We start from the raw sequence: 24,388 nt of genomic DNA, 5'->3' as shown, positions 1-24,388 counted from the left end.
AACACCCTAAAATGTGCCTTCCATCTCATCTCCAGCCCGAAGGTCACACAGAGAAAACTGGGGGAGGGGTATGGGGAAGAAAGGCAGTCAACAATGCTGGAGCTGTGCTGTCCCTTTGGTCAGGTGTCAGCTACATTTCTGAGACTTAAGATGTCTGGGTCTCTTACTATCTTATCGTCCTTTGCATTCTTGCCTCATTCTGTGGGAGTCTGGGCCCAGGCATGTGCTGAAATGCTGAGTCTAGTTAGTTTCCTGCTCCTATCAGCCTTGTATTCCTCCAGGGGCTTCTGGACTTGGAGTGGGAGGGGGTTAACGCAGAACAAACAAACACTAACACAGTGTATGTGCTGATCTATTAATAACATGTTTTTACAATACAGAATATGAGGGTGTTCCTATCTGGCTCCTTTCTATTTATTTATTTTTCATTTTAATGTTTTTATTATTTTTTGAGACGGTCTCCCTGTAGCCCCAGCTGGCATGGAACTTGACATGTAGACCCAGCTGGCCTTGATCTCACAGAGATCAACCTGCTTCTGCTTCTCGGCATGCTACCACACCCAGCTTGCAACATTTTTTTTTTTTTTTTGGTCTTTTTGAGACAGGGTCTCCCTGTAGCCCCAGCTGTCCTGGAACTCACTATGTAGATCAGGCTGGCCTTAAAGTCACAGAGATATGCCTGCCTCGGCCTCCAGAGTGCTGGGATTAAAGGCGTATACCACCATGCCTGGCTATATATTTTTTTAATCATCTGTCTGCTACAATATCGGCTTTTCCTCTACAGAATCTTCCCCTTTAGTGCACAAACAACATAATTTTTTTTTTTTTTTTTTTTTTTTTTGGTCTTTTTGAGACAGGGTCTCCCTGTAGCCCCAGCTGTCCTGGAACTCACTATGTAGACCAGGCTGGCCTTGAACTCACAGAGATCCGCCTGCCTCTGCCTCCCGAGTGCTGGGATTAAAGGTGTGCGCCACCACGCCCGGCTGACATAATTTCTTAACCCATTATTATTATTTTTTTTTCAGCTAGGGTCTCATGTAGAATAGGCTGACCACAAACTCCCTATGTAGTTGAGGGTGACCTTGAATTTCTGATCCTCTTGTCTGTACCTCTGAAGTGCTAGGATTACATGGGTGAACCACCATGTCTAGTTTTATATGGTGCTAGGGATCAAACCCATGACTCCGCATGCTAGGCAAGCACTCTACATCCCAGCTGAGCCCTACTTTCTTCAGCTTAAAAGTCTTTTTCTTCTGGGTGTTGTGCAAGTCTATAATTCCAGCATTTGTGAGGCAGAGACAAGAAGGAACACAAGTTCAAGGCCAACCTGAGCTACAGAGGGAGACCCTGTCTCAAAAAACTAAACCAAGGGGCTGGAGAAAAGGCACAGTGGTTAAGAACCATTACTGCTCTTCCAGAAGACCAAGATTGATTTCCAGCATCCACATGGTGGCTAACAACCATGTGTATCCCCAGTTCCAGGGGATCCAACACCCTCTTCTGGCCTCTGGAGGCATTGCATGCATGTGGTACACTTACACACACGCAGGCAAAATACTCATACACCTAAAACAAAAATAATAAATAAAATAAAATAAAAAAAAACAACCAAAAAGTTACTTCTGGTTTTGGAGACATGGCTCAGTGGTTAAGAGTGCTTGCTGTTCTTCCAGAAGACTTGAGTTTGGTTCCTAGCACCCTTGCCAGTTGGCTGAAAACCACCTGTAATTATGCAGCTCCAGATGATCCAATACCTTCTTCTGCCCTCCAAGGGCACCCACACACAGACACATACATATACACACAAATGAGAATTTTGCTTGCAGGTGCATGCCTAGTCCCTCAAGAGGCCAGAAGAGGGTGCTGGATCCCTGGGAACTAGTTACCAATGGTTGGGAACTGAACCTAGATCTTCTAAGAACAGCAATTCCTCTTAACCACTAAGCCATATCTCCAGCCCTTAATAAATCTTTTTAAAGAAAAGTTATTTCTGGGCAGGGGATATAGATCAAAGGTAGAGTGCTTGTCTAATCTGTGAGGCCCTGGGTTTAATCCTCAGCACTGCAAACAAACCATCCTGTCTCTACAAAGGCTCTTTCTTCATTGCTCTTTCCCTCCAGTTACCTGTTTGCCTGCTTTGAAATGGTTGTCTAGTCAATACCCCCATTTTCTCTTTTCCCCCTCCATTCTTTTAACTTTTTTATTTTGTGAGTGTAAGTGGTTGCCACATTGCACACATGGTCCGAGGAAAAGTCTCAGTGGTCCTCTTCTGCCACCTTGTGGGATCCCGGGATCTAACTGAGCTGTCTTGCTAGCCCTCCATTCTTTGCAGGCTTTTGCTCCTGTCAACTTACTGTATCTGTTCTTTTCACGATCATTGATGATCACTATTTTTCTTTAATCCATCATGTCAATTCTCAGCCTATTAATGTTAGTAGCTCCTCCTCTGCCTAGCAACACTTTGGTCTTAAGGTCTCAGTACTCTCTTGGTTCCCTCCTTGCTGACTTTGCTCTTCTTCAGTCTCCTTGAAAGCTTGGCGTTCCCCCTGGCTCATCCATGGACTTTTCTCTCCTTTAAAAAAATATTTTAGCCAGGCATGGTTGTGCGTGCCTTTAATCCCAGCACTCTGGAGGCAGAGGCTGGTGGATCTCTGAGTTCAAGGCCAGCCTGGACTACATAGAGTGTTTGGCTCCCAAGTGCTGGGATTAAAGGCATGCGCCACCACGCCTGGCCCGCCAGTGCTCTTTAACCACTGAGCCATCTCTCTAGCACATCCTCCCCCCTTTTTTTTAAGTAAATTTTTTTTGTTTGTTTGTTTTCTTTGGTCTTTTTGAGACAGGATCGCCCTCAGCTGGCCTGGAACTCACTATGTAGGCCAGACTGGCCTTGAACTCACAGAGATCCGCCTGCCTCTGCCTCCTGGGTGCTGGGATTAAAGGCATATGCCATCACGCCTGGCTCATGTCTAGTTTTTTATTTTTATTTTTTTATTTTATTTTTTTAAACAAATAATTTATTGAGAATTTCATGCATGTATATAAGGTGTTTTGATCATCACTATGTAGACCAGGCTGGCCTTGAACTCACAGAGATCCGCCTGCCTGTGCCTCCCAAGTGCTGGGACTACAGGCATGCGCCACCATGCCCGGCTCGCCTGGCTACTTTTAAGTAAAAAAATTTTTTTCTTTTGTCTTTTTGAAACAGGGTCTCCTTATAGCTCCAGCTGTCCTGGAATTCACTATGTAGACCAGGCTGGCCTTGAACTCACAAAGATCTGCCTGCTTCTGCCTCCCAAGTGCTAGGATTAAAGATGTGTGCCACCATGCCCAGCTTAAGTAAAAATTTTAATTATTTCTTGTGTGTGTGTGTTTTTTCCATGGCATGAGTATGGAGGTCAGAAGTCCACTTGTGGGAGTTGGTTCTTTCCTTCTACCATGTGGCTCTCAGGGATTGAACTCAGGTTGTTTTGGTGACAGGAGCCTTCACCTATTGAGCCATCTCACTAGCCCATCTCTCTTTTCCTTCCTTTCTGACTTCACATACTCCTTTGACCTTCTTCTTTAACATTGTCATCATCATGATGGTCTCATGTAGCCCAGGCTGTCCTGGAACTTACTCTGCAGCTAAGGATGATCTGAAATCCTGATCCTCCTGCCTCCTCTTGCCTTCTTGTCTCAAGTGCTGGGATTACAGGCATCTACAACTATCCCCAGCTTTCATTTCTTTTTTTGGTGCAGGGAAATTCAAGCCAGGGTCTCTAGGCAAGCTCCACTACTGAGCTACACTGGCTTGGCCAATCTGTCTGTCTCTCTTTTTTATTTAGAAACAATTTCTCACTGGATAGCTCAGGGTGGACTAGAACTTGTGATCCTCCTAAGTCGCTCCAGTGCTGGGATTACAGGTAGTTGCCACCAAACTGGTCATCTCTCTCTGTTTTTGATGGTTTCCTATCTCATTCTGAGAAAATGTGAAAGACCTTTGATTAGTCCACAGATTACTCCATGACCTGACTTACCCTTCCTACCTGCCGATTGCTTTAAATCACACTCCCACATAAGAACCTTTTGTACCTCTTCTTTCCTCCTCAATCGTTCTTGACCCAGATAGCTGTGTGATTCAGTTCCTCACCTCTTCTGAGCTCATTTAATTGCCACATTATCAGAAAAGCCTTTACTCCTCTAATGTATCTAAAATGACAATCCTCCTGTGCTGGTTAGTTTCTTGTTAACTTGACACAAGGCAGCCTCACCTGGGAAGAGGGAACCTCAACTGAGGAAATACCTCCATCAGATTGGCCTGTGGCCATGTCTGTGAGGCATTTTCTTAACTGTTGATTGATGTAGGAGGGCACAGCTCACTGTGCACAGGGTCATCCCTGAGCAGGTGGGCCTGGCAGTATAACAGCAACAAGCCAGGGGTTGGAAACTAGTAACAGTGTTTCTCCCTGCCTTTGCTTCAGTTCCTGCCTCCAGGTTCCTGAGCTGCCCTCCCTCAGTGATGAATTATAACCTTGGAGTAGTAAACTGAAATAAACCCTTTCCTCTTCAAGTTGCTTTTGGTCAGATTTTTATCACAGCAACAGAAAGCAAACTAGAACTCCCATACTTCCTGTCTTCCTTCCCTGCTTTGAAATTTTTTGAGTTAGTATACTTCTTTCCTGGCTTTGAAATTTTGTTTTTTAACTAATATACTCCCCTTCTTAGAGCCTTTTAGTTTTATAGAAAAATTCCCCTCTTGTCAATCTCCCTTATTAATATCTTGAATCACTGGGGTACATTTCTTTCAATTGACCAACCATATTGATGCATTACTATGAACTAAAGTCCACTTTACATTAGGCTTCACCCTTTGTGTTTACTCTGTGGATTTTGACAAACATAATATCATGTATCTACTATTCAAGTGTCATACAGCATAGTTTCAATGACCCCAAAGTCCCCTGGGCTCTATCTAGTCATCCTTCCTTCCCTCTACCTAAACCCTTGGCAACCACTGCTCTATTTATTGTCTCTATAGCTTTTCTTTGTCTAGAATGTCTTGTAGTTGGAATGGAGTAGTAGGGAGGCTTTTCAGATTGGCTTCTTTCAACATTAACAGTAATATGCATGTAAGGGGAACTCCTGCCTTTCATTGCTTTGCTTGTTGCTTTTCCTCCTGGAAGTTATCACTTTTAATAGGCTTCTGTAGATTTTACTTATTATTTTAGAGATGAGATCTCACTATGCTTGTTTGAGTTTCTGGAATAGCTGAGACCACAGACTTGTAACACAATGCCCAGGCCACACCAGGGATTTTTGTTGCTGTGTTCATTGCTGTATCTCCAGTGTCCAAAATAGATGGTTCTTAAGAAACACTAGCTGAATTAAAAAATATATTTTTAGTTTTTCCTTCCTTCCCTCCCCCAACTCCAGGGTTTCATATAGTTTATTGGTCTGGAACTTGCTATGTACCTGAAGCTAGCTTTGAATTCTAGATCCTCCTGCATCATCTACCAGGTGCTGGGATTACAGGAGTCCATCACCACACCTAGTTCTAAAAGAATTTCTTAAATGAATAAATAGTCCATTTAACTGAAGAACAAACTTTTATTCAGAACTCTCTTGGCAAGAGAATCTGTAAATTACAGAGTTTACCATTCTGTACTCTTAAAATTTTAGCTCTACCATTGCCGTTGACTTTAGATGTCGCCTAATTTAACCAGTTTGTGCTTCTGTTTCCTCCTCAATAGAATGGATATAATTAACAGTACGTTCCTCTAGAATTGTGGTAAGGATTGAAAATATAAAGTTCTAATCGTAGTACATGTATAAGAATTATTAACCCTATAGGAAGACTCAGAGAAAGATGTGGGAATGGAATTCAGTCTGGTTACATACAGTAGGGAATTTTTTTTTCTTTTTTTGATGCAGAATCTCATATATCCCATGTTGGAATCAGATTCCCTATGTGACCAAGACTGAATGAATTCAATTTTCCTGCTTCCACCTCCCAAGTGCTAGAATTATAGGCATTAGTCAGCAGTCCAGGTTTATGAGATACAAGCACTACCCTCTGAGCTACATACCCAGCTCTCCAGCAAACAACTCTCAATTAGTTATTCAGAGGAAGAAGCACTGTGAGGTGGAGAACGTTCCATCAGAGAAAGATGGCAAGTGGGGTGGAGGTAGGGCTACACACTGCAGTCATGTTTGCCACTTCACCAAGCACTTCTACATCCTAAACTTTTCATTCTCACAAAAATAATCTTGTCAGGTAGATGTCATAATTCCCTTTTGTTATTATTATTATTATTATTTTGGACTTCTTTTTGAGACAGGGTCTCCCTGTAGTCCCAGCTGGCCTGGAACTTGATATGTAGACCAGGCTGGCCTGGAACTCACGGAGATCCACCTGCATCTTCCTCCAGAGTGCTGGGATTAAAGATATGCACCACCATGACTGGCCCCTATAATTTCTTTTATTCATGACAAAATAGGTGCAGGGAGTGGAGCTACTTGCCTGATACCATCATATGGAAAGCCGTAGCTCCAAGATTCCCATCCAGAAGCTCTGATTCAAGGCAAACTATATACTAAGTAGCTTTCAGGGTGTCTGTGAGAGTTCTGGGTCCTGGCACCCAAGGGGGCAGGTAACATAGCTTTTATTTATTTTTTATTTTTTGGTCTTTTTGAGACAGGGTTTCCCTGTAGCCCCAGCTGTCCTGGAACTCATTATGTAGACCAGGCTGGCCTTGAACCCACAGAGATCCGCCTGTCTCTGCCTCTCGAGTGCTGGGATTAAAGGCGTGCGCCACCACGCCCAGCAGGTAACATATCTTTTAAAAACATCACCAATTCTGGAACTGGTGGCACAGGAGTGTAACCCTAGTTACTAGGAAGGCAGGAGGATCGAATGTTCAGGGCTTAGCCTGGACAACCCTGTCTCAAAATAAAAAAGTGTGAGATGGGGCTAACTGTGTTAGAGCGCTAGGTTCAACCCCCAGTATCGCAAACACAAAAACAAAAACCTCATCACGTAGCTCAGTGGTAGAGGGCTAGCCTGGAGTGGGTGGGGCCTCTGGTCCCACCCCTAAGACCGCAAAAAAGTAAAACACTTGAGAAACCCTTGCCACTTGGCTGTGCTCGCCGGGGGCTGCGACGACGCGGCTAGGCTGTGTGCCAGGTGGCACAATGGGCTTGCAGAGGGAGCCTAGGAGACCTGATGGGAGCGTGTCAAATCAATTCTTTTCCCCAGCAACTCCTCCTTTTCTCCGCCTCCAGGGGCGGGGCAGCAAAGCGCGGGAAAGCTCAACCTAGATCCAAAAGCCAGCCCGTGCTGGGGGCGGGGAAAAAAAGAGAGCTCTTAAATGGGAAATAGATCCAGGAATCCCTCCCTCCAGTGCTTAAGAGGCTCATCACTATACTACCTTAACCTCCCTTTGGCTGTGGCCCAGGCCACGCCAGCACTCCCAACGTCACCTCCCCCACTTCCGGTCCGCAAGCTCCCAGGTCCCGGTTCCGGTTTCTTCCAGTCTAAACCCCTTGCTTGTCCGGCTCTCCCGTAGGAGGAGCAGTGGGTGGTGCATACGCCCAGGGCTGGCCCACGCGAGCGCCGTGTCCGTCCAGGTTACAACATAATTCACTAAGTAGGGGGAACGCGAGGCCCGGGTCCCCGGGATGACGTAATGTTTGGGGCTGGCGTTCGATTTCGTGGACCCTGCACCGCATCTTTACGGTCGTAGTTCAGCCTGAGGAACCTGCACGAACACCCCTAAATATCTGGGGCGGACGAGGCTCTCTTGCAGTGCTACCACACGGTCACAGTTCTTTTAAGTGTGCATATGTGAACCAAGCCTCCAACTTCCACCCGCCACCAGGGGCCGAGGGGGCGGCCACGCACCTGGCTCGTCACCCGTCAGTCCGAAAGCGAGAAGCAGGCGGGCCTCTTGCAGAACGACAGCAGCGGTGGCCAATGGCTTTCGAGTCGCGCAGATGGGGCAGGTGGACTCCGGAGCAGCCAATGGGAAGACGTTTCTTCAGAGGGTCGGGGCCCCTCGGCCAGTGACGGTGAGAAGACTTCGAGGGGCCAGGACCGAGCGGCAGGATGGAGGGCCAATCCAGAGCGGAGATGGGCGGGGCTCAGGGGTGACCGACAGGGACATTGACCAATGGCGAGTATGAAAGCGGGCAGCCCAGACCCGGAGCGCCGAGGGAGCTGAGGGAGAGGGGAGGCCGAACCGGAGAGAAGCAGGAAGTAGCGGTGGCCGCGGGGAGGGCGGCGGCAGCAGCAGAGGTGGCGGCTGGAGCGGGGTGGAGGCCGCGGTGTCTCAGCCCGCAGCAGGAACGGAACAAGTAAGCGTGCCCGGGGTAAATACCCGCCCTTGGCTCCGCCCCCTGGGGGGGCGGGTAAATGCTCCCGCCCCTCCCCCACTTGGTCAACTACCCCCTTCTCCACGCCGCCCCCTGGGGCGGCTGCTCGCTAGGCCGGGTGGCGGTCTGCATCCTCTGGGGCGAATGGTGGGAACTCCTAGTCTGTTGAAAGCACAGCCCTTAGCCCGGTAAACGTGGAAGGAGGGTCGGGGACCCCAAGTCCTGGCGCCCCTATAGACCGAGAGGCAACCGAAGTGCGGCCGGGGGATTGGAGGCTGCGGGATGTCGCGACCCAAAATGGTGTCCGTGCCGGGCGGTGGGGGCGGGGGAGCTGGGCCGTGCGGGAGCGGAGCCTGCATCCGGACCTGGCACGGGTCAGCGTCCGGGCCCGGCCTGGACTCGAGCTGGCGTCCCGGCCCGCCGCGCGCCCTCTAGTCACTCGCGCCTCGCGAGCCTGTGGGAGTCCGTGCGGGGAGGAGGCTGCGCACCGCACGCAGGAGCAGGGGACGGGGTCCGACTCGGGACCGACCTGGCTGCGGAGCCCGGAGTCACGCAGGGACCGCCCCCTCTTCTGCCCCCTCTTCCCACGCGCCACACTCCCTCCGAGTCCTGGCCCCCGAGGTGCAGCGCCGCAGCTCCTAAAGGGCCTTGCCTGGCTGAGGCCTTCAGTCCTCAGCCCGTGAAAGTGAAAGAAGCACCTCTCGCCTCAGTTTACCCTCTAGTTTTAATGTACTTCCCGTCCCCTACCCGAAGCCCAGGACTTGCTTCTCGCTCCAGCCCTCAGCAGATGGCAGAGACTTAATTCCTCCCGCTGCCCAAGTTGGCCGCCACCTAATCGCCCCTGGCCGGGCTCTGGCCCCTTGCTTTGCCCTGCACAGCAGGCCTTGAGCTTGGACAGAGGGCAGTGGAGTCCCTATCCCACCCGGGTCTGTTTACCCACTTCCTGTTAAGCCTCTTTCTTTTGGGGAAGAACCAAAGAAGAAGGGGCTGAGGGAGGTGGTAGCCTCTCAGACCTGGCGCTCAAGCTGCAAAAAGGCCCCGGCTGAGTGGAGGAGCCTCTTCGGCCTTGAGCCTCTCTGCTTGGCTGCATGCGTGTCTGCTCCAGGTGGCTATCGGGTGACCTCTAAGTCACTTGCATGCCAAAGGGAGGTGGTTGGGAAAGGCTAATTCGCAGGTGTTTTCTTGGTCCCCACTGGTCTGTGCTCTGGTCTTCACCAGTATGTGTCTCCACCAACCCACTGCTTGGGAGCCTGAGGGAAGGTAGCCATGTCTCCCGACTTGAGCCATCCAGGCTGAGGAGGGACCTGGTGGTTAATCTGGGCAGAACCAAGGGCTTTGTGTGTAGAATTAAGTCGTGGGTAAGGTGCAAGGAGGATTCCCTTTCTTCCTCTAGTTGGTACCCTTGTCCCCCACCCCCACCTTGGTCGGTGCAATGCCAGCCGCCACCTGCTGGGACAATCTCCAGTTACAGTCTGAAGGCTGGACAGAGGTGAGCGAATTGGCCCTGGGAAAAGGCTTACATCCTAGGTAGGGCATATGTAAAGGGAGAGAATTCTTCCCTTCTCCATTGCTTCTTCGTAGGTACAGAAACACTTATGGGTAAGATCTGGTGGGGAATAGACCTGGGCCTCCCACAGTCTTTGAATTGTCCTCCTTGTTTCTTAGGTACCATGTAAGTCTCCTGGGACTTTTTAAAAAAAATCCTCACACTGGGCCAGGTTGATGTTAGGCAAGACTTCCTAGGCTCCAATTGCCCAAGAAGAATGAGTTTGAGTTAGGGGGTTTACTGGGGTGAGGGGCTCAGAGCAGAAATGATGTGGGGAGGAACAGCTTTTCCCTTTATGGAAGTTGTGCTGGATAAACTTGTACCCTGGAGTTTTAGCCCTGAGAGAGAACAAGGCGGGGAGGAGGGAGGACATACTCTGGGGAGGGTAAGTAAGCAGGCAGCAGGTGTTTGTGACAGGAGAGAACTCCGCTGGGGCTTTTGTGACCATTTTTTTTCTCATCCTCTCTTTTCTTTGTCTTTTTCTGTGTTGCATTCTTTCTTGAGTCTTTTTCTCCCTGCTGACCAAGCTAGACTCCAAGTGTCAGCAGTTGCTCCAAGTATTTCACACACAACTTAAATGACCCCTGAGGCTTACCTCTGACCCCAGCCCTAAATGGCCAGTATATGTTCCTTCCCAGTGCAGCCAGCATGACCTCACATGTCCTTATTTGACCCAGCTGTAATAATAAATTCTGGGTCTGGCATTCATGGTTGCAATTTTATGTTTCTAGAATAACCTTAGATTACTTGTCTACTCTTTGAGCAGTGAAAGTAAGCAGTGAAATAGCTTGCTTGTACAGCAGGCCTGTGATGATGCTAATCTACAACGGTTCAAGTCTTGGCTTTAGTCACTGTTTCTTTATATAGATGGCCTTTCAGATATCTATGGACCCCAGAAGGTACATGAGGATTATGAATTGATCCCATGCTGATGCAAATAGGCCCTGAAACCTAGAGCATTGTATCTGTCATCCTCAGTATTTCAGTTGGTTGGTTCATTGGTTCTGGCTGGGAACAGGAAGGGTAGAGCTGGTTTCAGCTACAGTTTCCCTGAGAGCCCTTCACTTCTGTTACTCTTTTCTATTTCTGAGCATTTCTTTTTCTTCTTTTCTCTGGGTTTTGATTCTTGTGCTACCTAGTATGTTCTCACTAACCTGATGTTAGAGTTTGGCACACTGAGCACTGCCAGCAGCTCTCTAGGATTCATAATATGGTGGAAAGGTACCAAGTTGGAGGGAATAGATATGAAGGTCCTGAGGGAGGAGGAGGTCCAGGGTCTCTATTTTTGACACCTGAGTTTCTCCTCACTCTTACTGTTTTCATCAGGTCTGGGACCTGACACTATGGGGGACATGAAGACCCCTGATTTTGATGATCTCCTTGCTGCTTTTGACATCCCTGACATTGATGCAAATGAAGCCATTCATTCTGGCCCAGAAGAAAATGAGGGACCAGAAGGCCAAGGGAAGCCAGAACCCGGTATGGAAGGTGTTTCTGAAGACACAACAGCAGCAGCTGCTGGAGATGACCCTGAGAGTCCAGCCCAGTCCTCTGCTCAAGACCTGCTGCAATCACCAGATATGTCTACAGTCAGTGTGATTGTGAAGAACACAGTGTGTCCAGAGCAGTCTGAGACCCTGACTGGGGATTCAGGAGAAGAGACCAAGGCTGTGGATGTAACTAAGGAAGGACCTGTATCTTGTCTGATGCAGAATGGATTTGGGGGCCCTGAGCCATCCCTCTCAGAAACCCCCCATTCTCCAGCTCCTCCCAGTGAGGCTACCTGGAAAGAAAAAGCCATGGAAGGCAAAGCTCCCTTGGACCTTTTTGCTCATTTTGGGCCTGAGCCAGGGGACCATCCAGATCCCCTACCTCCTTCACCCTCCCCACCTCGGGATGGTGCACTGACCCCACCTGCTTTCCCCTCTACTTTTGAGCTGGCTTCAGAAAATGGCCCAACCCTGCTGCCTCCTACTTCTCTCCTACCACCTGGGGCCTTGAAGCAGGAAAGCTGCAGCCCCCAATATCCCCAGGACATAACTCAGAAAGGCTTAGGTTCTGACCCTGAGGCTGCAGGTGTACCTGTCAGTGCCTCACCTCCCCAGGTGACTGGGGTGCCCTTCTTCAAGCAGTCTCCAGGACACCAGAGCCCTCCTGCCTCTCCTGAGATGCCCAGCTGTAAATCCCTGAAGGAAGAGGATGACGGGACAGTGGACAAGTCTCCCCCAAGAAGCCCCCAGAGTCCCTCTAGTGGAGCCGAGGCTGCAGACGAGGACAGCAATGACTCTCCTACCTCTTCCAGTTCCTCTAGGCCCCTCAAGGTGCGGATCAAGACCATTAAAACGTCCTGTGGGAATATCACAAGGACTGTAACCCGGGTCCCCTCAGAACCTGATCCCCCTGCCCCCTTGACTGAGGGGAACTTCCTGGCGGAAGCTAGCCTCCTGAAACTTTCCCCTGTAACTACAACCCCTGAGGGCCCAAAGGTGGTGAGTGTCCAGCTGGGTGATGGCACAAGACTGAAGGGTACAGTGTTGCCTGTGGCCACCATCCAGAATGCCAGCACTGCCATGCTAATGGCAGCTAGTGTTGCCCGCAAAGCTGTGGTTCTGCCAGGGGGGAATGCCAGCAGCCCTAAGACCATGGCTAAGAATGTGTTAGGTCTGGTACCTCAAACCCTGCCCAAGGCTGAGGTGCGGACAGGGCTAGGACTAGGGGGGCAGAAAGTAAATGGTGCCTCAGTGGTGATGGTACAGCCTTCTAAACCTGCTCCTGGGCCAGGCACAGTGGGTGGCTCGGTGATCTCACGGACCCAGTCCAGTCTGGTGGAGGCCTTCAACAAAATTCTCAACAGCAAGAATCTGCTTCCTGCTTATAGACCGAACCTGAGTCCACCAGTTGAGTCTGGGCTGGCCCTCCCTCCAACAGGCTACCGCTGCCTTGAGTGTGGGGATGCCTTCTCACTGGAGAAGAGCCTGGCACGGCACTATGATCGCAGGAGCATGCGCATAGAGGTTACCTGCAATCACTGTGCCCGTCGCCTGGTCTTCTTCAACAAGTGTAGCCTACTCCTGCATGCCCGTGAGCACAAGGACAAGGGGCTCGTCATGCAGTGCTCACATTTGGTCATGAGGCCTGTAGCCCTTGACCAGATGGTGGGGCAGCCAGACATCACACCCCTGCTGCCTGTGGCTATTCCACCTGTTCCTGGACCTCTGGCCTTGCCTGCATTGGGCAAAGGGGAGGGGCCTGTCACTTCCACCATTACTACAGTCGCCGCTGAGGCCCCTGTGCTGCCACTCCCAACAGAACCACCTGTTCCCCCTACCACCTCTGTTTACACGTGCTTTCGCTGCCTGGAGTGCAAGGAACAGTGCCGGGACAAGGCTGGCATGGCAGCCCACTTCCAGCAGCTGGGTCCCCCTGCGCTTGGGTCTTCCAGCAATGTGAGTTGCCTTTCATAGCTCTTTTCTGGGGAGGGGGCAGTCAGATACTGTGGAGATAGGATCTAGGAAAGTACTGGATGCTTGGTTTAGGTAAAGCAATGGAGTACAAGGCACACCTCATCAACTTACCTTGTTTAACCCCTTGACAGGTGTGTCCATCCTGCCCCATGATGCTCCCCAATCGGTGCAGCTTCAGTGCCCACCAGCGCACGCATAAGAACCGACCCCCCCACGTCTGTCCTGAGTGTGGGGGAAACTTCTTGCAAGCCAATTTTCAGACCCATCTGCGAGAGGCCTGTCTGCATTTCTCTCGCCGTGTAGGATACAGGTGCCTCATACCCCTTTGCTGTAAAACTTTAGTCTTTCAACAAAAACCTTTTAGATACCATGTCAAGGAGAGCCCCCATCTCTCCTGTCTTCCTCAGCCATATTGTATTGGCATATTCAGCCCTGAGATGTCAAGCCCTATCATCCAGCCATGCCCCATGAGAGTAGTGAAGAACAAGGCCCCTGCTGGAGCTCCAGCTCTGTCACCTCATAACCTCTCTTGAGGATTGGGCCTCTGCAGCTCCTTCCTTTCTCCACTTTGTTCCTCTGTGCTGGTTTGCGTTTTGAAGTCCAGCCAGTTCTTGAGAATAAGTGTGGGGTGATGAGAATAAGTGTGGGGTGATGGGGTTTCACTGCAATGCCTCCCACTTCCTCCACAAGGTGCCCCAGCTGTGCCGTGGTGTTTGGAGGTGTGAACTCCATCAAGTCCCACATACAGGCATCACACTGCGAAGTTTTCCACAAGTGCCCCATCTGCCCCATGGCCTTCAAGTCTGCACCCAGCGCCCATGCCCACCTCTACTCCCAGCATCCCAGCTTCCTCACACAGCAAGCCAAGTGAGACCTGGGGAGGGAGCATGAGGAAGAGGTGGTGGGCTGGAGGGGGCTTCGGGTTAGGGTTGTACTATCTTGTCCTGATGTTTGCATTGACCCTTCTGCTTCCACAGGCTAATCTACAAGTGTGCCATGTGTGACACAGTCTTCACTCATAAACCCCTCCTCTCCTCACACTTTGACCAACACTTGTTGCCCCAGCGTGTCAGTGTCTTTAAGTGCCCATCTTGTCCTCTGCTCTTTGCCCAAAAAAGGACCATGCTGGAACATCTCAAGGTATAGGAGGAACTAAGGGCCTGGGAATGGGTGCTTAGCTGGATTTGACCTGAGCCGGGGTCACATTACCCTCAGGCAGTGGGAAGCAAGGGAGAAGGGAGGACTTTGGCAAAGCCAGCCTCCCCCAACAGCTACCCCCCCCCTTTACAGAATACTCATCAGTCTGGCCGCTTGGGGGAAGAGACTGCTGGGAAAGGGGCTGGAGGTGCCCTTCTGACCCCTAAGACTGAGCCTGAGGAGCTGGCTGTATCTCGGGCAGAGGCAGCCCCTGCTACTGAGGAATCCTCTTCATCTTCTGAAGAGGAGCTGCCTAGTTCCCCTGAGCCCCCTCGTCCAACCAAACGGCCTCGACGGGAACTGGGGAGCAAAGGAGTCAAAGGTGGGGGTGGGGGGCCTGGGGGCTGGACCTGTGGCCTTTGTCACTCCTGGTTTCCTGAGCGTGATGAATATGTGGCTCACATGAAGAAGGAACATGGCAAGGTGGGCTGGGCCTCCTGATTGGGGAAGGGTAGGTTGGAAGGCAGTCTTGGGACTGATCTATGACAGTGGGATGGTGTCCTGGAGCCTGGCTTTGAAATTTCCCACTCCTTGCTCTCCTAGTCAGTGAAAAAGTTCCCCTGTCGCCTGTGTGAGCGCTCCTTCTGCTCTGCCCCCAGCCTGAGGCGCCATGTCAGGGTCAATCACGAGGGGATCAAGCGAGTCTACCCATGCAGGTAACCCTTCCCTCCATTCTCTTTCCATCTGGTGAATGACTCTCACTCCCAGGATACTTTACCATCTGCCTCTTGCTTGAGGGATCTGAGGATGGAGGCCTCCCTCTGCTCTTACAGCCTTCCTTCCAAGCTGTGGGCTTTGACCTTCCCTGGTGCTATCCTGCCTACTCTCTTGCTGCTGCTAGGTATTGCACAGAGGGAAAGCGCACCTTCAGCAGCCGCCTGATCCTGGAGAAGCACGTCCAGGTCCGGCATGGCTTGCCCCTTGGGGCCCAGTCCCCTCCTAGCCGAGGAAGCACCCTGGCTCGAGGCCCTGGTACCAGAGGACAGGTAGGAACAGGTTGTGGGAGTGGGAGACTATAGGGAACAGACCCTGGCCTCAGGAAGCCAGGGTTGTGGGTGCCAGGAGCAGAGGTGAGAAGTGATGCTGAGGCCCAGTTTCTTCTACTTTTTTCCAGGGGCCAGGACGGAAGCGCCGCCAGTCTTCTGACTCATGCAGTGAGGAGCCTGACAGTACAACACCACCAGCAAAGTCCCCAAGGGGTGGCCCTGGGTCAAGAGGCCATGGTCCCCTGCGATATAGGAGCAGTGGCTCAGTGGAACAAAGCCTTGTGGTGGGGTTGAGGGTGGATGGTGGTACTCAGCAGTGTCTCGACTGTGGCTTGTGCTTTGCCTCTCCTGGCTCCCTGAGCCGGCACCGCTTCATTAGCCACAAGAAGAGACGGGGTGGGAGTAAAGCCAGTGCCCTGGGGCTGGGGGATGGGGAAGAAGAGGCTCCTCCATCTCGCTCTGATCCCGAGGGTGGAGATTCACCTCTGCTTGCCTCTGGAGGCCCACTAACTTGTAAGGTTTGTGGCAAGAGCTGTGACAGTCCTCTGAATCTCAAGACCCATTTTCGCACACATGGCATGGCATTCATCAGGGCAAGGCAGGGAGGCAGTGGGGACAACTAGGCTCTTGGCCTGGGGCTAACCAGTCATCTCTGGGAACCCGGGTTTCACTGCTGCTGCTACCTGCTCCTTGGGCTGGAGGTTTGGCATTTATTTTGTTTGATTTTTCTTTCTACCCATGAAGGGAAAGGCTTTTGAGGATTCTGGTGACGTGCATCCCTGTCATTGTTTGGGTTTGGTCCCTAGGCTTTAGTCAAGAGGGCCTGCCATTCTTCCTTTCTGAATCCAACACTAATTATATTCCTGCTGCAGACTCCTGTAACTGGGATGAGAATGGGACCCTGGCAAGCCAGCTAGGCATAGGGAAGGACTGAGGGGTGCATAGGGTCCTAGATCTACCCCCTACAAAGGTTATTTCAGGCACAGACCAGGATTTCTTTTCTGGGTCAGGCCCTGCCCTGATATCCCTTCCCTAACACTCATTGGCACTAACCCCCGCACCCTCATCCCTGCAGTGCCTTCCATTTGTCCTTTTCCCCCCAGAAATCCAGGGGTGGGGGGGTTGGTGGGGATGAGTCCTGTCAAGTGGAGTCCAGGGAGAGGAGAGGACAGGTTCTCAGGAATCCTTTATTCTTGTAGTAATAACAGTGGGAAAAACAAGAGGGAGAAAAAACAGACCATTAAAATTTGCTTGTGGTTTAATCCCCATTCAGGCTTTTTTTTTTTTTTGACAATGTGTATTAACTGGGTGAGTCAGAACTGGGAAAGCCCTTCTCAGGAAAGAGGTGGCAATGACCAAGACAGATGGAAAAAGCAGTCTCCCTACATCTCTTGTGTGTGGTACTTTTTGTATGTTGGATTCAGCTCCTATCCCGCCCTCCTGTCCCCCAGCAACTCAGATAAGACACAAATGGCTAACTAAGGACTCTTTTAAACAAAAGTTAAAAAATTGAGAGCTATTTCTCTGGGTGTGAGGAAGGGATCAGGATAAGGAATTTCCCATGGTTAGGCCAATACCCTCAAAACACTGGAGGGATTGTAATTTCTTTCCTTGTTCCTGTGATGGGGAACCTCAGCAAGTATAGGACCCTATGGCAGAGCCCACCTGTCAGGGAAGGTGGGCTAGGGGTCAGTTCCTGGGAGGGAATAGTTGGGCAGCAGCAGGGCCAAGGGCCAAACATAGGCTCAAATCCTAAGTACCAAGAACCCACTCTTCCCCACTTTTGCTGGGACCCAAAGATAAAGGATGGTCTGTGGAAAGAACCTCTCAGACCCCAGTGTGGGGAAGAAGCCCTCGTGCTCCTCACATTCATCACCTCTGATCTCTGGAGGGCAGTGAGTCCTGGAGTCTGTCAGGTAATATTGACACAGCAGGAGGTGGGGAAGCCCCAGCAAGCCTGGACCCCATGGCTGGCTCTCCTACCCTCTGGCAAGCGCTCATGGTTACCACATGATCCTTTGTATTTCTTGCCTTCCATTTCCCTTGGGTAGATGGTTAGGTAGGCAGGGGTTTGTGGTTTGTGGTTTCTTAGGCAAGGGTCCTCCCAGGGAGAGTGCCCTCAATCCCACCACTCCTAAGTCTGAGAAGGGTGTCACATGATGCCATTGGTGAGGTACTGGAAGCCATCGTAGAGTTTAGTGGTGATGGACCGCATGCTGCCGTCCACCATCTGCTCCACCAGCAGCTGCAGCTGCTCCTCAGTCATGCTCATGTGGAACCTCTCTTTGAGGTTTCGAATGGTGCTGGAGCCATGGAAGCAAGGAAGCTGAGAACCTGGGGGGAAGCAGTGGTGATTGAGGGTCATGGACTATTTGAAGGAAGACATGGACTAGAGCTGGAGGTATCTACAGTACTCCCCCACCTCCATCCACCTCAGGGAACCCTGATGGTGGTACAATTCTGCTTGTACAGAGAGAAGCAAGTGGTGGGAGGCCTTGTCTAGAGTTCATCCTTATCCCATACTCAGCCCCTCTGTTGGTGAATGTGTGCAGAAGAGGGCAATCCCACACTATCTCCCCAAGTTAGCAATGGGGAACAGAGTAGGGCCCAGAGAGAAGGCTGGGAAGAGGCTCTGGGAATGGGCCCTCCACTTATCTGGTTGTAGGCCTGTGCCTATGCTAGGTCTGACACTCACAGATGACCTGGGCCACCGTCACCACGGGGCCAGAGAGAGATGCTCCTGGGCAACGGCAGCAACCTGTGGGGTAGGGGCAAGGACGGGAGAAGGAGACTGGCAGCTTGGCTAGGGTAAACACTTGAAGCCTGGGGAGGGAGGGTGAAAAGGGCCTAGAGGAACTGGGAGGGAGGGAATCCTGGGCAAAAGACCGAGGGAATAAGAAAGCAGCTTAGTGGGAGAAGTCGGGTCAGCAGTACAGGTGAGTAGTGGGAAAGGAAGGTGCAGACATGGGGTGCCTGCAACCAGGGTGATCAGAGGTCAAGTGGAATGGGAGAAGAGTGAAAGCACCTGAATTACAGAAGCTAGATGGAGGAAGGCTACTGAAAGTTCAGAGTTGAATGAGAGGAAGATTAGAAAGTCCAGGAGGTTGTAAATGTGTGTTTTCCCCAGGGCACCTAAGCACTTTCTGCTGCTCCCTTCTTGCCACTGGCCCCTTGTCGTCTGCACCCCCATCTCCTCTAGCTCTGCCAGGGTGAAGGAAGAATATCCTGAAGGATAAAAAAAACTGAATCAGAGCTAAAAAGCTCCAGGACTGCCTCCACCCAAGTCTTGAGGCGAGATCAAGCTCCTAAATGTCCTTTAAGTTCCAGACAACCCAACCAGAGGCATCCCAGGCCCTGGGTTCTCCCCAGTCACACCTTGCTGCATGATCTCCACAATCTGCACCACTTTATCCATGTGTTTCCGAGCAGCAATCAGCCCTTGCAGCATCAGCATCTTGTAGTAGTTGAACATGTCACCGTTCAGGCCACCCATTACCTGGGAAGTGAGGAGAGGTGTGTGCACAAGATGAATTTGGGGGGGGGTCCTTCTCCCGTGGGTCCTCCAGAATTCTCTTAAGGCAACCATATTAAACTACATAAGAAGGAAGCTCCCAAGAAATTGTGCCTCACCCTGACTTACTGCCGTTTCTCTTCGTTCCTTCTTAATTTGGGGGAGCCCATCAGCTCTCCCTTTTAGAGGAAGGACACAGTAACCCTAGACACACCTCTCTTTTCTGACTCACATCCACAAACTCTGTGGTCAGCTTAAAGGCTGAGGTCTCGAAGCCTAGGTTTCGGGGTGAGCTGGACAGAATGAAGCCAAAGTCAATGTGGATGATGTGACCGTCTGCGTCCAGAAGGATGTTTCCGTTGTGCCTGAGGAAAGGAAGGAGGAAGACACAATAAGTTTGGTTTAGGCCGGAATCTCAAGCTGCAGTGCTGACCACAGGACATGGGACAGGAGAGGCCCCAGCTGTTTCCCGTTGCCTGTAAGTCTGGGTTTAATTTTCCAGGACCTAAAACTAGCAGTGAAATGAAGTCAGAAAAGAAAACTACCAAGAAAAGTTGTGGGATATGAAATTGCAATTATATCAGCTCAATAAAAATAAGATTATCATAGGGACTAGGGATGTAGCTTGGCTGGTGAGTGCTTTCCTATCAGTGCAGGAAGCCCCGCGTCGGATCCATATAAACTAGGTATGATGGTGCATGCCTGTAATACCATCACTTGGGAGGTAGAGGCAGGAGGATCATATGTTCATGGTCATGGCTGGAGAGATGGTTCAGCAGTTAAGAGCACTGGCTGTTCTTGCAGAGGACCTGGGTTCAATTTCCAGTACCCATGTCGTGGCTGACAATCATCTGTAACTCCAATTCCAGGGGATCTGATGCCCTCTTCTGACCTCCAAGAGCACTGCATGACACAGGTGCACGTACGCGCATGTAGTCCATACACTCATGCACATTAAAAAAAGTTTGGGCTGGAGAGATGGCTCAGCGGTCAAGAACACTGAGTGTTCTTGCAGAAGACCCGGGTTCGAGTCCCAGCACCCACATGGCAGCTCACAACTGTCTGTAACTCTGGTTCCAGGGGATCCGACAGCCTTTTCTGACCTCTGAGGGCATTACACGACAAGGGTGCACTTACCTACATGCAGGCAATACACGCATACACATAAAATTAAAAAAAAAAAATTAAAAAAGTTTCCTGCCGGGCGTAGTGGCAAACACCTTTAATCCCAGCATTTGGGAGGCAGAGGCAGGTGGATCTCTGTGAGTTCAAGGCCAGCCTGGTCTACATAGTGAGTTCTAGGACAGCTGGGGCTACAGGGAGACCCTGTCTCAAAAAAGACCAAAAAAAAAAAAAAAAAGTTTCTTAGAAATTTTAATTCAAGCACCCAAACTGAGCCTGATTTAATAGTGAACACAGATGGCTGGGCGTGGTGGTGCATGCCTTTAATCCTGGCACTCAGGAGGCAGAGACAGGTGGAATATTTTTTTGGGGGGGGGGGGATACAGGATCTCATTATATAGTCTTAGTAAGCCTGGAACTCAATATGTAGAACAAGCAAGCTGGCCACAAACTCACAGAGATTTGCCTGTTTCTGCCTCCTAAATGGTGGGATTAATTATAATTAAAAAATTTTTTGATTTCTTTTTCTTTTAAAAAAAAATTTTTTTTTTGTTTTGGTCTTTTTGAGATAGGGTCTCCCAGTAGCCCCAGCTGGCCTGGAATTCACTATGTAGACCAGGCTGGCCTACTCAGATCTGCCTGCCCCTGCCTCTGGAGAACTGGGATTAAAGGTGGTGGCCACCATGCCCAGCTTTGATTTATTTTTCTTTTATGTGTATGAGTGTTTTGTCTGTATGTAAATGTACCATTGTATGCAATGCCTGTGGAGGCCAAAAGAGGGCATCTGATCCCCTGGAACAGAGTTACAGTTAGCTGCCATGTGGGTACTACCAGGCTAGCCTTGAACTCACTGGGATACACCAACAAAAATTATTTTTTTATTCATATGTATGTGTGTGTGCCTGCAAGAGTTTATGTGCAGCACAGCACATACACTCAGGTTCCCTAAAGAGGACGGAAGATGGCATTAGATCCTCTGGAACTGGGGTTACAGGCGGTTGTGAGCCACCTAATGTAGGTGCTTGGTCCTCTCCAAGAGCAGTAAGTGCTTTTAACTGCTGAGTCATCTCTACCCACCCACTTTGAGGCATGGTTTTATACTGTAGTCCAGGCTGGCCTGGAATTATGTGGCCTAAATTAGCCTCAAACTCATGGCAATCCTCTTGCCTCAGCCTCCTAAGTGCTAAAATGGCAAACATGAGGCTAAGTATAAAACAGTGTACAGGCAACTTTCTTAAAAATGTCAGGAACTGGGTACTACAGGCCTGCTGTAGGTGAAGAAGAGTTAAAGGGAGATAATCCCAGGGTTTTGTGATTCCCACATGAATGGCCAGTAGGAAGAGCAATTAACATGCTAATAAGTATGTGAGACCTAGCCTATTCAGCATAACCAGCCTTTTGACTGTCAGTAGAGGCTTTGTTAGGCCAAGAGCTCACGTCCCTTAAGACAGAGGGCTGCCTTTTCTGAATTGGTCAGACTGGCTGAAAGAGGAGGGGTGGAGACAGAGGAAGACCCACCGAAGTGATCACAGCTCTGGAAAAGCATCAACAATTTGGCAGTACCCACACAATCTAGACAAAGAGCCAGAAAGAGCCTATGAGATGTCTGGTCCCTGAGAGAACAAGTAGCTTTTTGACCCAAGGTCCCAAGGCTAGCGAGGGCAGTTTCTCTTAGACTACCTACCTGGAAAACTGCCTGGGACTCCTTTTGAGGTTTTTTTGTTTTTAAATAGTTTTCTGATTAATTACTGTCTCAAGACAGTACCTTTTTAAAAAAAAAAAAAATTTATTATTTTTATGTGTATGAGTGTATTGCCTGCATGCATGTGAGTGCACCTGTGTCTTGCAATGCCACGGAGGTCAGAAGAGGGCTTCGGACTCCCCTGGAACTGGAGTTAAGGACGGTTTGTAGCCGCCATGTGGGTGCTGGGACTTGAACCGCGGTCCTCTGCAAGAGTAGTCAGTGCTCTTAACCACTGAGCCATCTCTCCAGCCCCAAGACAGTACCTTTTTAAAATAAAAATTATTCATATTTCACCTTTTAACCCAGAACATAACAAATTTCACTTTCTGGAAACTCATCTTATTAGAAATACCTGATACACGCTTAATAAAAGGAGGTAAGTTTCTTGGTTGTGCCAGTGAGATAGACACGCTCTTCCTAGTTCCCTTAGGTGAAGGTTTTGTGAAATTTCTAAGATGATCTCAATTTGGGGATATCAGAGATTTTTTTTCCAGAAATTAGAATGAAGAAGTAGACCTTAACATTTTGATCCTTCCAAGTAAAAACATGGCAGAAAGAATTATTTTGCTCAAATTGGCCCCCATTTTTGGTGAGCTATTCTTCCCTGATAGGCAGAGAGAAACCCACGTTGGCCGGCCAAAAGCTGGCCTTTTAAAGCCTCAGCTGTGGACCAGACAAACTTTCCATATTCAAATTAGATATATGACATAATGAGTGAATCCACATGCCTTTGTTCAGAAAGACTCTCATATAACCTAGGCTGGTTTGTAACTCATTATGTAGGTAATGATGACTTTGAATTTCTGATCCTCCTGCCTCTATCTTACAAGTGCTGGTACTACAAGCACATGCCACTATCCCTGGTTTTTTTTTTGGGGGGAGGGGAGGGTATTCATTTGGAGACAGGGTCTTCTTGTAGCCCCAGCTGGCCTGGTGCTCACTATGTAGACCAGGCTTGCCTTGAATTCACAGAGATCCTCCTGCCTCTGCCTCCTGAATGCTGGGAATAAAGGTATGGGTCACCTTGCCCAGCCTATACCTGTTTTTATGTGATGCTGGAGATTGAACCCAGAGCTTCATGCATGCTAGGCAAGCACTCTACCAACTGAGCTACACATCCCCAAGTCCACCATTTCATTTTTTCTTTAGTGAAAAACAAAAAATAAGCTATGACAAGTTCTATTATAGAAAAATTTTGCATAGTTTACTTTTCACCAGTCTGTTCTGTTCTGGTATGCTTGTATTGATGTCAGACTCACCCAGATCAATGAAAGCCAATGTGCATACTCTGTAGTATTTTCTGCATACTATGTTCAATTTGATATTGCTACTGTAAGTGGTGGGCATCAGTTTTGGCCACGATGGCACAGTACTCTATTTTAGATTTACTCAAAACTGGTTAGTTGTTGGTGAGAATGACCAGTTTTGCTTTGCTCTGCATGATCATGTTGAGTGTCCCTGTATTCCAGCACAAGCTTTGGAGTTGGAGCCTAGATACAGATTTGATCAATACCAACTTTTTCCTCTTCTTTGTGGCTACCACCTTCCCACTATAGGTATGAGCTGGCCTCCTAAATCTTACATGAATTGTTTTCTGCTTTTTTTTTCTTTTTGGGAGATGGGGTCTCAATATAGTCCAGGCTGGCCTCAAAGTCTCTATGTAGCCCAGGATGAGCATGAACTTCCTGATCCTCCTGCCTCTATCTCTTGAGTGCCAGGATTACAGGTGTTCCACCATGCTTGGTTTATATGGTAATGGGGATCAAACCCAGAGCTTTGTACATGCTAGGCTGTACAAACTATCATCAGCCCACATCTATTCTTTTTTAAAGTTATTAAAATAGTTTATCAGCTCCTTGTACCTCTACCCCACCCCTTTATTTTCCAAACAGTTTTTTTTTTTTCCCTGTTGGTGGTTTATATTTTTATTTTTTGGTCTTTTTGAGACAGAGTCTCTCTGTAGCCCCAGCTGTCCTGGAACTCACTATGTAGACCAGTCTGGCCTTGAACTCACAGAGATCCACCTGCCTCTGCCTCCCAAGTGCTGTGATTAAAGGCGTGTGACACCACACCCCGTCTGGTGGTTTATTTTTATCTATTTTATTTTGTTATTTTTATATATCAACTTCTAAGACAAAAGCTCTGAGGCCTAACTATTGCCAGCTTCCTTGCTACCACTTAATACTAGAGCTGAGCCCAGGCTCTCTGGGCCCTGAGTTCAAATTCTGATGCTGCAGGGACAGTCTAAAGCTTGTGCAATTAAAATCCTTACAATTCTATTCCTCTATAGCTCTCATATATAGAGCCTATACTGGTTTATTTGTAGGGCTGGCAGGGTGGAATGACTACAGGCTCTCAAAGCTATGACCCTTATTTCCCTCATTAGAGAACACTTGTCCGACAGGGTGTTTCATCTGGTTTAACTATGACATGGTAGTCATTTAATTGATGCTAGATTTCTGATAAGCT

The 24,388-nt window shown here is 49.4% G+C and overlaps 2 protein-coding genes across 12 annotated transcripts in view; one reads left to right on the top strand and one right to left on the bottom strand.

Moving 5' to 3' along the window:
• The first annotated feature begins 6,808 nt into the window (after positions 1–6,808).
• Positions 6,809–17,020, top strand: Znf687 (zinc finger protein 687). 5 transcript variants are annotated; one of them, XM_008828232.3, is made up of 10 exons: positions 8,061–8,331; positions 9,743–9,838; positions 11,222–13,341; positions 13,491–13,669; positions 14,050–14,226; positions 14,337–14,499; positions 14,650–14,979; positions 15,100–15,212; positions 15,398–15,542; positions 15,671–16,810. In XM_008828232.3, the coding sequence occupies exons 3-10, from the start codon at positions 11,239–11,241 to the stop codon at positions 16,163–16,165; spliced, it is 3,705 nt and encodes a 1,234-aa protein (XP_008826454.1). In that variant the 5' UTR covers positions 8,061–8,331; positions 9,743–9,838; positions 11,222–11,238; the 3' UTR covers positions 16,166–16,810. The 5 variants fall into 5 exon arrangements, with proteins under 5 accessions (XP_029417031.1, XP_008826454.1, XP_008826453.1 ...); XM_029561169.1 differs by lacking the exon at positions 8,061–8,331 and adding an exon at positions 8,403–8,537; XM_029561171.1 differs by lacking the exons at positions 8,061–8,331; positions 9,743–9,838 and adding an exon at positions 6,809–8,046.
• The window catches only part of Pi4kb (phosphatidylinositol 4-kinase beta), a 35,352-nt gene continuing 27,682 nt past the window's right edge, over positions 16,719–24,388 (bottom strand). For 4 of the 7 annotated variants that reach the window (XM_029561172.1, XM_008828234.3, XM_008828235.3 and 1 more), the window contains 3 exons: positions 19,286–19,418; positions 18,918–19,038; positions 17,883–18,767 (listed from right to left, as the gene is read on the bottom strand). In XM_029561172.1, the coding sequence (XP_029417032.1) occupies positions 18,538–18,767; positions 18,918–19,038; positions 19,286–19,418 (484 nt within the window). In that variant the 3' untranslated portion in view covers positions 17,883–18,537. The other 3 variants (XM_008828236.3, XM_008828237.3, XM_008828238.2) reach the window with 1 other exon arrangement.

Source organism: Nannospalax galili, unplaced genomic scaffold (assembly GCF_000622305.1).
Source record: "Nannospalax galili isolate Female #2095 unplaced genomic scaffold, S.galili_v1.0 scaffold752, whole genome shotgun sequence".
Classification (NCBI taxonomy): domain Eukaryota; kingdom Metazoa; phylum Chordata; class Mammalia; order Rodentia; family Spalacidae; genus Nannospalax; species Nannospalax galili.
This window is presented reverse-complemented; position numbering and strand designations above follow the sequence as displayed.

Excerpts from the sequence above, each read along its gene's own strand:
- Znf687 (XM_008828231.3), top strand. The coding sequence starts at position 11,239 with ATGGGGGACATGAAGACCCCTGATTTTGATGATCTCCTTGCTGCTTTT. Across the intron at positions 14,227-14,336 it reads TTCCTCACACAGCAAGCCAA|GCTAATCTACAAGTGTGCCA; the intron begins GTGAGACCTGGG and ends CTGCTTCCACAG. Across the intron at positions 15,213-15,397 it reads AAGCGAGTCTACCCATGCAG|GTATTGCACAGAGGGAAAGC; the intron begins GTAACCCTTCCC and ends TGCTGCTGCTAG.